Genomic DNA, 12,321 nt, shown 5'->3' with positions numbered 1-12,321 from the left:
AGGTTATAGTCATTATTTATATGTTACCTGATACCACAAATGATGATTAATCATTCTTCTTTGTGGATATCTGGACTATTTATTAACGCTAGACCAGAGGTTGGGAAACTATTTTTCTGTCAAAAATCAGATAGTAAATATTTTAGCTTGCAAGGTTATGTGGTCTCTGTTTGTGACATTCTGCTGTGGATTTGAAAACAGCTGTAGATAATACATAAAGAAGAGGGTTGGGGTGTGTTCCAATAAAACTTTATTTACAGAAGTGAGCCAGGGGCCACATTTGGCCTGTAGGACATAGTTTGTGGACTCCTGTACTTGAAAGTGCTTGAAAGTTTTAGAGTTTGAGAGAAACTTAACTAATGTGCTCATATGATGAGTGAGTCATCTGTAGAAAGGAAGGTCAGTGACATAGTCAAGGTCACATATTTATGATGGAGGAAGCAATAGCAAGCAATTCGCTAAACAACAGCCCTGCGTTTTAAATTTGTTTCTTTCAGTACTTGATTATATTTTGTTCAGTACTGAATTACAAAGTGATATTATGCTCTTGTTTCCTGTTTAGTTACTTTATGTGGGTCCATGTATTATTGGACTCATGGGGAAATGGGCTATATTTTTTTATAGCCTAAAGTGGCCAGAACAGTACAAGGCATTTATTGAGATCTTAGTATTTGTTAGTAAAGCCTTCCAGGAGAACATACAGAACATGTAGCATTCTTTTTAAAAAAAAAAAAAAAAAATTAATGTTTATTTATTTTTGAAAGGGTATGAGCGGGGGAGGGGCAGAGAGCGAGAGAGAGGAAGACACAGAATCCGAAGCAGGCTCCAGGCTCCGAGGCGCCCCACGATTTTTTTTTTTAAATTAGTGAAAAATTTAAAATTCGATACGAAGATGATCGATTTGTGGTGGAAGTGAAAAATATTTAAATGTAATAAGGATACACTATGTTCAGGTTTTATACATGCTATATTTAAATTCTAAATTGCAACTAGCTAATGGATCATTTAATCAATTATTCATTAACTTCATTTTAATTACTTTCAACGCAACTCTATGCATTGGATGTTCCCTTTTGGAAAATGCATCGCTCGTTATCGGGTATAAGCTTGCCCTATCGAGCAGGTTTAGACTGGAAAACGTTTCTCCCTGTGTGGTTTTATTGATTTCTAAGAGTTCACCTCATTTCCTTCAGATGACTACTCAGATGTCACCTAATCAAAGAGACTTTCCTTGACAAAGCAGTGAAAAACAGCCGCTCTCAACCTCTACCCTACCCCCCAACTACCTGCCCCTTCTTCCATATTTAGTGTGTCCAGAGTATTCGTCACCATCTCATACGATAACCTTTTATGCTTTTACCTGTTTTTTCGTTTTTGTTTTAGTTTTTGGTTTCCACTAAAACATAAATTCCATGACAGGCATGTTGTCAATATTATCTGCGGCTGCATTTGCTGCCCCTGGCCCAGCATAGGCGCTGGGTGCACGTTTGAATGAATGAGACAGACATGAATGAACGTTAGCACGTTCCTAATAGAAGGGACAATTTCGGAGTAATGATGACTCCAGATAAATGCAAAACTTTTGTCCCAAGATCATAAAAAGTTAGACTCAAAAGAGTCAGCAGATTCGAAATCAAGGTTTTGTATTTGTGCTCCCTGGCAACTAAACTGAATAGCAAAATGTTTTTTTATTTAATACAAAATCCTTCACTGTAGATTTTCACTTTGTGAACTGAAACCTTAAATAAATTTTATGGGGTGCCTGGGTGGCTCAATCAGTTGAGTGTCCCGACTCTTGATTTTGGTTCAGGTCATAATCCCAGGGTCAGTCATGGGATCCAGCCCCCATGTGGCTGAGTGTGGAGCCTGTTTAACACTGTCTCACCCTCTGCCCCTCCCCCGCTCATGCATGTGCATACACACACGCTGTCTCTCTCAAATAAAATAAAACAATAAAATAAAATAAAATAATAAAAAATAATAAAAAATATAAATAAATAAATTTGATGTTCATTTTTTCATTGTTTTACATTTAGCTTCCTGGGGGAATATATTCATATGCATATGCCATATTTCCCAGAGGCACTTGCAGCATAACAAAGGAAAATAAGAAATCTAACTATATTTTACGAGGGTGGAGATGTTCATTTTTAACTTCGGATTTGTACACACTTGAGTGGTGAGATAATGAATCATCACTCATTTCTCCAGCATCACTGGGACTTCCCTCCACTTGAGCGACTTTTCAAGAAAACGAGTTCATTCCTTCTGTTGCTGAAGTTTTCTTCTGTTTATAAAGATCTGAGGTAGCAAGCATTCTAGAATATGTAGTGTAACTCTCTGTCTTATTCAACAGACAACTGAGCATGTGTAAAAAACATGTGTTGGCTATTTAAGACCCACCTCTCTTGACGATGAGGTGTTGCGCCATCTTGTAAGTCAGCAGTGTGTTTTGGGACGCTGTGGTTCTCAGGTTTAGGTGGCTCTTCTTGTCATTCGTTTGCTCACTCATTCATCCTCCAAATGTTTTTAGAGTGTGTACCAGGAGCCAGGTATGGTTCACATTACTGGAGAGTAAGCATTAGGCAAACTATCAAAAACTTGATTCCCACACAGCTTCCAGTCTAGTGGGAGAGAAAGGAAACCAAACAATTAAATGAGTAAGAACATACATGTGTGGTGGCTCTGAGAGCTATGAAGGAGCAGAAAGCAAGGAGTAGGTAAGGAGAGTGATGGTCGCATCATGCTCGTTAGCTGGGTGGACTACGGAAGTCTGTCTGCAGCGGTGAAAGGTGACGTTGTGAGCAGAGAGACCAGAGGGAAGAGCCTCATGGTAGCTGGAAGAATAATTGCAAAGGCCACAGCAGGAGCTGGCCTGATGTTGCAATAAGAGGAAGGGGCCTCTGGTGGTAGACAGCAATGGACAAGAATGCCAGAGAGAGATGTGGCCAGTCTTGTGGCTGCTGTGGGCCACTGGGGGCTACAGACTTTATTCTGAGAGATTGAGAGCAGAAGCCAGGGGATGTCGTGAGCCTAGCAGCCACTTGGCCACTTACGTGTGCAAATGTCCCTCAGGCAGCTGGGTGCAGGACTATAGAAAAGCAAGGGAGGAGGCAGGAAGACTGTCCAGTCCTTCACAACAGTGATCACTGGTGGCTGCTTGGACCAGGTGATATGAGGGGGTAGGATTTGGGGTATTCCAGAATGAGAACGCGTGGCCCCTGATGCAGTCTCCTGGAGAGCAGGTGCAGAATGAGAGGAGATCCAAGAACTGAGTCCTGGGCACTTTAACGTTGAGGCATGAGGAAAATGAGAGCGATCCATGAAAGGAATCAGAAAGCAAGCAGTAGTGGGGAAGGAGGAAAAACGAAAGCTTAAGGGCCACTGAAGCCAAGTGAAGAAAGGAAATGAGGGGTCGCTTGGTTGCAAAGCAGTTGACTGGTCTAGAATGATGGGAACTGGTTAGTTTTCCAGATGGCATTACTTTTCAGGGTGACACCTATTTCTCAGCCTTTCAGCTGTGGTAGGATGTCTCCTGGCCTTCCCTTGTTCAGTCTCTGTGTTTGCAATCAATGTTTCTAATCCTCTATCCCTATAACAAATAAATCCCTAAAGATTTCCAGAGGCTGTCAGCCTTCCCAAAGCTTGTTAAATCAGCATCACCACCTTTCCTTGTGATTCCTAGACGGCAGGTCTGCCCTGGGGCCCTTCCGCATAAAGCATTTTGTCATAGGTCCAACTCTTAAAACTCGGGTGTTCAAATGACCACAGTTGAGCTGTCTACCTTCTAACCGCTTGCTAAATGTGGTTGCACAGATTTTTATGTTTGTATTGTATTCAACCACTATTTTGACTAAAACACACGCGTCGTCGAAAGATATTTAATCTCTCTGTTCTTTTCTCTTCTTTTCAGAAAAATGCGACGAACCACTCGTGTCCGGACTCCCCCATGGGGCTTTCAGCAGCTCGTCCTCCACATCTGGGAGCTATTCTCCCGGCTATGCCAAGATCAACAAGCGAGGAGGTAAGGCACATTTCATCTCCTTCGTCAATACGTGTGCGGAGAAAGAACACGTCATATTTAAAACTGCATTTCCGACGTCTATTTTATTGTGCAATGGCTATTAGCAGATACCTCTTTCATTCTGTCCACTTCTGTTAACTCATAGCTACTATAAACCTCTTTTGTAGTCACTGCCAGGGAGTGATAGAGGAAAATTCGGGCTGAAAGCAAGAGGTGGTAAATAAAGGAGGAAGAATTTTTAGAGTTGTACGTGATACTGGATTCCAGATGATGTACAAATTATGAGTTAAGGAAGTTCTTGTTCATTGGAAAATCATTTAGACCAAAGTTAAAGGTCATTGATTTCTGGGTACCTGAGGGCTCCGTCAGTTAAGTGTGTCTGAATTCGGCTCAGGTCATGATCTCGTGACTCATGAGTTGGAGCCCTGCCGTTGGACTGTGTGCTGATAGCTCGGAGCCTGGAGCCCATTTCAGATTCTGTGTCTTCCTCTCTCTCTGCCCCTCCCCTGCCCATGCTCTGTCTCTCTCTCCTTCAAAAATAAATAAACATTAAATATATTTTTTAATAAACATTAAGAAATAATAAAATAAAATGAGTTGATTTTAAATATGTATACGATGAATCAAAGAATACTATATTCACTATTTTTATTTCTATTTTTAGTAATATATAAATAGTATCTGTTGAAAATATAGGATAAAAAATTACCCTTGGTACTTTCTGCCCCCAGTGCCCAGAATTTAATTTTGTCATTAAAGCCACATGAAAAATAGTTACACAATTGCAACTAAAATTTGAGTTTGGGATTTTAAAGTAATACTATTAATTAGTAAATGGTAATTTCAAAGTAGGCAGCAATCCAGAGAGAATAAAAGATAATTGAGAACAGCAACTTAAAAATCTCTTGCTTCAAAGGAAGACTGATATGAATTACAATCAATGACAACTTAAAAAGGAAAGAAAAACTTTTCTTGGATAAATGTGAATCATCCCACAAGGGCCATAATTTTTATTCACTAAAACAGGAAATACTAAACTCATTTCACACTCAATTTAATAAAACAAAGTGAGTAAAAATAGAAAGAAGAAGGTAAGGGAGGGAGGGAAGGAAATAGGGAGGAAAAAAATAACATAAAGAAGCAAAGGTGAAAAAAAAAAGAGAGAATAGGGGAAAACCCAAAAGGAGAAGTAAAAAAGAAAGGGAAGGAAGAAAAAGAGGGACATCAGAAAAGAGAGAAAGAGATATCAGAGAGATTCAGAAAGACCAAAATGGAGAATAAAATAAGTAAGAAAAAAAGTAGAATAATATATACAGAACTTCACAGGTGTATGAAGAGTCCTGGATTAGTAAAAAGACTTGGTAAAAGTCAGAGATATGCCAGCAAAAGTGGAGGAATACAAATTTTAAAATATATACTGTTTTGGAAAGTAGTATTAATTAGCTGCTTTTGTTTGCAGTGACCAGATTGTTGGTTTTATTTATTTTTTAATTGTGGTGTAATTAACATCGAACATAATAGTTTTGGGTGTACAGTATAATGATTTTATACATGTATATATTGTAAATTGATCACTGCAACACGTCTAGTTAACATCTCTCGCCATGTATAGTTACTTTTTTCCCCCATGATGAGGACTCTTAAGATCTACTCTTAGCAACTTAGAAATACGTTGCACAGTATTTCTAACTATAGTTAACTTGACTCACTTATTTTATGACTAGAAATTGATACCTTTTGACCTTCTTCACCCTTTTCATTCACCGCCCCTGCCCCCCGCCCCTGGGAACCACCAGTCTATTCTCTGCATTTATGTAACTGCTCCTTTTATAATATGATTTTTGTCAGGTGATGGTCATGAGAGTTGGTAAGTTACTATAATTCATCAAAAATTTTGCTTACAGATGTCACGCAATGAGACTTAATTCATTCCTTTTCCATAAGTCACTAAAAGATCAACAAGAAAAACAATATATATATGTATAAAACAATATATATAGAACAGTATATATATACATATACATGTATATACAGTATATATGTATGTATGTATAAAATCATGAGTCAAGAAACTGGCCATACCCAAATAATAATTGTGATGCAGGCTAGTAAATTTGGGGCAAAATCTACAAGAGAAAAGAAATATCACGTACATTCCCGGATGTCAAGAGGATGCAGTATTCCCTAAAGGAAGTATCCTGACATTGGGAGATCAACTTGAATGAGAGAAAGTCACAAAATATTTCCTGAGAAAGGGTTGTGGGAGAATAGGACTGATGGATTTTGTACCCAGAGAATCTGGGCAAGTCAGGTCATCTCAAGCATATAACCTCTTTGGAAATGCAAATAATACAATATAACCAACAATAAGATGCATGAAATAAAAATAATAAAAAAAACCATGGCCAAATGCCTAGTGCTGAGCAGTGAATCCACTTAAAGATAGACCATAACTAAACAGTTTAGGAACTAAGTTTGTGGAACAAAGTATAAATTTTATAGAATTAATATAAATTTGTATAAATTTTACAAGAATGTAAAATACCAAATTCTGGGAACTAAACAGACGTTTGCCTTTCCTCCCTAACCTTTCAGAACTGGAAGCCACCAGATACTGTAGCTTTAAATGCAAATTTTTAAAAATTGCCAATTTTTTCCGTCTTGGATTTTTTTAGGACTCTGTCTCCTACCAAGAAACATCAATAGTCTTTCGGTGTTTTTGTCCTCATTCAAGTAGCTATATTGAAGCCTTTTTTATTTGTCTTAAAATAGTACAGGATGCTACTTTGAATTACTTAGAGCTACTTATCTATTTATACACTCATATATGAGAATGAGGTATCTGAGATGAAACTTCTAAAATGTTGACCTGATTTTTTTAAATTTTTTTTTAACGTTTATTTATTTTTGAGACCGAGAGACACAGAGCATGAACGGGGGAGGGTCAGAGAGAGGGAGACACAGAATCTGAAACAGGCTCCAGGCTCTGAGCTGTCAGCACAGAGCCCGACGCGGGGCTCGAACTCACGGACCACGAGATCGTGACCTGAGCCGAAGTCCGCCGCTTAACTGACTGAGCCACCCAGGCGCCCCGACCTGATTTTTTTAACCTGGAGGGTGGGATTCGAAGAATGCTTTTGTTTTCTCTATAATAGGTTTGTCTAGTTCATAGAATGTCAGTGTCTCTACCTATGTATTTATGTAGATAGATTTATAGATACAATGTATTTCCAAAAAGAAAGTTATTTGAAAAGCAAAGGACTATAAAGAAAATTTATGCCTTCCTAAGTTGTTTGACTAGCAACTTCTCTCTGACTGTTGCTATATTGTTGTGCATTGAGATGAAGTCGTGATGTAGTCGTTGGCTGGGAGAAAGCATCGTCCGTGCTTTAGTTATAGATTTACACTTGCATCTGGCCCATTGTATCAATATTTGTTATTCTGGGGTTTTAGTTACTTTCCTTTTGGGTCCCAAAGACCTCTTTTGTTTATCGGTGGCATACTGCGTATGGTTGCATAGAATTTCCTCCCCTGCTCCATCCCATACTATCTACCTGTTTAGGACCATCACACAACTGATTATATCTCCACTCCTCATGGGCTGCTCTGCCTCTGAATGTACACATAAGACACCCATGTGCCTTAACCCTAGTTGATGACCAATGTATGAAGCAAGGTAGCAAGCATCAGAGAGGGGGATTATTTCCTCTACAAGAAAAAAAAAAAAAGAAAAGAAAAGCAAAAAGGAAAAAAAAAGAAATCTACATGCGGTTATTTTCACAATAAACAGACTTTGTATTCCCTTATAAAGTTCATGTGTGAATGCTCTTGAGAGAAGAGCCATGTTGACTGAAATTCATACTAAGGTATAAATGGCTAATAGTTCGTGTTGATTTTAAAAATAGATTTTTGGTTAGTGCAGCAAAATGTTACATGTCTTAAAGATGGGTAAAGGAAGCAGAGAGTGTTTATATATATATATATATATATATATATATATATATATATTTATATTTATACATTTATATTTATGTATGCCTTTTTTGTTTACATTCATATATAAATATGTATTTATATATCTATAAATATATATATTTGTATATTTGCTGAAGGTATATTTTTTATTTCACTATTGGCAAGAATCATCTGACACATACACCATATAAGCCCATGAAAGCAAGAAGATCATATACTGACAGAAGGATAAAATAATATAACTCACTAATTATAAAATACAGAAAAGAACAAATTCAGCATTATGTTGATTAACATTGCCTCAGGGGCGCCCGGGTGGCTCTGTTGGTTGAAGGTCTGACTTTCGATTTTGGCTCAGGACCTGATCTGACCTCAGGGTCTTGGGGTAGAGCCCTGCTTCAGGCTCTGTGCTGAGTGTGGAGCCTGCCTGGGATTCTATCTGTCCCCCTGCCCCTCCTTCTCTCTCTAAAAAAAAAAAAAAAAAAAAAAAAGAAAGGAAAAGAAAATTGAACATATTGCTTCATGTTTTATCATTTATTTAAATGTATTCCTCAAATATATTTTGGAGAGATTGAGTTTTGGAATCCATAGAAAATCGGATTATAATGCGAATATACGTTCAGATAACAGATTGGCACACATTTATAAAACGGAGTTTAGGTTTTGCGTCCTCACAATACATCCATTTGCTGCCACTTTGATGTCAGGGGTCAGTTTATGACAAAACCAAGGGGAAACGAATGCTTACGTGGAAAATCCACACATAATTCTATCATGTCTTTTGAAGCCCACTGCTGCTTTAAGATTTTTGGTTTCTTTCGTTTTAGGAAAATACTGACCTGCTGTGATCTGTGTTCTGGATGTATCTCCCTACTCCTAATTCACTGGCGGTGTCCCAATCTGTGTCATTCCAAGTCAATAGCAGTTAGGTGGGTTCACCTTTCCAAAAGTTAGCAGAGATATTAAATCTGGACAGTCTCATATAAAGTAAACACTACCTCACATTTATAATACACATTTAGTATTTTACAGATTATAAAATGTTCTAAATGTCCCTTGACCTTCACAACAACCTTGTTAGATAGAATGTTAGGTTAGAGACGCCCATCATCTCTTCTGCCGGACTTAGGACTTTTCAGTCCACCCGCCTTTTGTAGAGATCGTCCTCTTTCTACTGTCCCCAGGGGACAGCCATTCTGCCACATGGCCCTCTTCTTCCTCCACTGGCCACAGATGAGAGACCGCCATGCTCGGTTTTGCCAGATGAAGCCATATTGGCACTGCATTGGAGTTGGCCCCAAGACAGAACCGAAGAAGAGTGGGAGGTTTTAAGCCACGTTTGATCTGTGCTTCTGCAACCAGAGCAACCCCATCATGGAGCCTGGGAGTTTCTTGAGTGATGTGGACCTTGAATTCTTTTCTTTCTTTTCACCTCCTCCTGTTTACTTTTCCTTAAAGGTCCTTCCATACTTGTTGCTCTTCTGAGACCTTTTTCACACTTGCTTCCTGGGTCGTTCCTGCCATTTTAGGAAACTGTCATCTTCTCCATTAACCCAAAGGGCAGAGAGGTGTGGGGTTGGTGGTGGTGTTTTGAGGATATGTTGCCTCTATTCCTTCCAGCAGGGAGAACAGATTGCATTTGTAAGCCACATAATTGATAATCACTTCTGGGAGGAATATGTGTATAACAGACATCTGGAAAGACTGCCGGAACAGAGCTCTGAATGTCCACGCGTGTACCTTAAAAAGAACTACAGCTTTTACCTTCCCTTGAAAGACACCAGTGAAGTAAATAATTGCCTCGGTGCCTTGATAGCTTGGCTTGGTCAAATCATTGCCTTTATCCTTTCCTGCCTCCTGTTGGCCAAGAGGGAGCTTTAGTGATTAGCATCATTCTGAACTCTTTTCCACCGGCGCTTCCGAGCTTAAACATGTTGGAATGCTTCTTTTGGGCTCCTGAGTGGCTCAGCAAATAACCCTACCTCACTCTGCTCTTCAGAGGCCTTTCCGGCCTCTCCTGGAAAACAAATTTGCTCCCCTCTCTTGCACCCTCAATTCTCCTGTCGCTTAGTCACATTTGTAAAATACTTCCCCTCCCTCTGCTTTCTTTTCTTCCCTTTTCTGCTTTAAATAGTAAAAGCATCTGTCACAACCAGTTACACCGTGACCTGATTAAACTGTAGCCTATATCGTACAAGTTGGGAAAGCAGTCGCAATGCTTCCATGAAGACATTGTCCCTCTTCCTGCCGGTAACTCCTCCCACTGGGGCCCTTCGGCTCTCTCCAGTCCCTGACCCATTCCTGCTCCATATTGCCCCCTACTGGCAGCCAGTGTTTGCCAGATCCCGTAGTATTTTTTTTTTTTTTTTCTTTTCTTTTTGTTTTTTGGAGAGAGAGAGAGTGTGTGTGAGTGGGGGAAAGGGGCAGGGGAATGAGAGAAAGAATCATAAGTAGGCTCTGTGCTAATAAGCGTGGAGGCTCAATCCTACGACCCTGGAATCAAGACCTGAGCTGAAACCAAGAGTAGGATGCTCAAATGACTGAGCCCACAGGCGCCCCCATTCTTAACCTTATTAGGAAGTTCTTCCCTTGGACTATAACATCAAGACTTATGTTATGAAATAGACTGGAGTTCCCAATTGTTGAACTTCCATCCATGTTGACAGATTCCATTCCACTATGTTCCCTCTTTCCCTTCTCCGGCCCCTATCACTTCCTGTTTTTCTTCATCTGCTCTGTTTCCCTCTCAACGAGCATTCGTTATTACTTTAGTATGAATTCATCAGTTGAAGTATTACTTCTTCTAAGAGAATTTGCCTTTAAGAGCAGATCCTTGGGAGCAGAGAAATCCAGAGGGGTGGTTTTCTAATGTAGCATTTTAGAATATTTGACATTCCTATTTGGGCTGGCCATGCTTCTTCATCTTTGAATTACTCTCCTGAAAACACCTGCTGACTTCGCCGGCTCTGATGCAGTGCTGAGCAATGAGAAGAGAATGACTTATATTCATGCATAACTCGATTCCAATACAGAATCAACCAAGGATGAACATGATGTTAGTCAGTTATTAATCTCTCTGCATCTCAGTTTCCTGATTTCTATGTTTACTATATAATCTCTCATCCAAACCAGGAACTTTGACAGTGCTAGAGTTCTTTTAATAATTATGCCCGGGCAGTCTTGCAGGTACGGGCCCCCTCTTTATATTTTAAAATGGAATCGACTGTACAATTTAGCAGAGCCATTGTGAAGATTCAGTGAAATAATCTACACAGTCTGTGTTGCAATTAAATATTAGCCTCTTTCCCACCAGTTACCCTCAAGTCCCCAAAGCAACACTTAACAGATATTAATATTTCAGAGCAAGTGAGTAATTTAGTCTTATCATTACCAAAGCAACACCTCCCTAAAAAGTGATCACTAGAGGTTGTATATTTACCCGTGTGTGTGTGTGTATTTCCCCTATCATCATATAAGACAAAAATCATAATAATTCATAAATTAATAAGTGTGTGTGTGTGTGTGTGTGAGTGTGTGTGTGTGTGTGTGTGTGTATTTCCCCTATCATCATATAAGACAAAAATCATAATAATTCATAAATTAATAAAGTAACATTTTAAATAATTTAAATAAGATTTGCATAATCAGACTGCTACCTATGTTACCTTAAATGTGCCCCGACTCTTTTCTCCTTAAACTCCTTTCATTTCAAATGAAAGGGTTTATGCCAATGATTGCTGAGTGTTATTTTGTTCTGATTGTCGTCACGTCATTTGAATTAGATCTGATAGAGTCCAATATAATCCTTATGTAGTAAATTTATGATCCTCAGTGAAGCCAACACTAATTGTTCTGGACATTAAGAAGAATAAAAATATTTTTCCCCTCAGCTCTCCAAATTCTGACTATTTTTTAAAAATATATTTCAGGGGAGCCTGGGTGGCTCAGTCGGTTAAGCATCCGACTTCGGCTCAGGTCGTGATCTCACGGTGCATGGGTTCGAGCCCTCCGTGCTGAGGGCTCAGAGCCTGGAGCCTGCTTCACATTCTGTGTCTCCCTCTCTCTCTGCCCCTCCCCTGCTCATGCTCTGTCTCTGTCTCTGAAAACAATAAATAAACATTAAAAAAATTTAAATATATTTAAAATGATTTTGTCTAAAGTCAGCAGTAGGTTTTGTATTCACTTTTCCAATTGCGTGAGAGTTGACATCTAACTAACATTGTAAGTTTTAATTTATTCTTTTTACTTGAATTCTCAAATGTAAATCAAAATATTGGCTTTAGTGGGAGCTTTAAAAAATTCAGTGTGCATTACATGATGCA

General features: G+C 39.0%; 1 protein-coding gene across 1 annotated transcript in view; it reads left to right on the top strand.

The window, feature by feature from the left end:
* Positions 1-12,321, top strand: part of CNTNAP2 (contactin associated protein 2) — a 1,972,370-nt gene that overhangs the window by 584,813 nt on the left and 1,375,236 nt on the right. Inside the window, exon 2 of the mRNA XM_058723957.1 lies at positions 3,914-4,024. Within this exon, the coding sequence (XP_058579940.1) occupies positions 3,914-4,024 (111 nt within the window). The remainder of the gene's footprint in view (positions 1-3,913; positions 4,025-12,321) is intronic.

Source organism: Neofelis nebulosa, chromosome 4 (genome assembly GCF_028018385.1).
Source record: "Neofelis nebulosa isolate mNeoNeb1 chromosome 4, mNeoNeb1.pri, whole genome shotgun sequence".
Classification (NCBI taxonomy): domain Eukaryota; kingdom Metazoa; phylum Chordata; class Mammalia; order Carnivora; family Felidae; genus Neofelis; species Neofelis nebulosa.
Note: the sequence above shows the minus strand (reverse complement) of the source record. Positions and strands in the feature narration are given on the sequence as shown.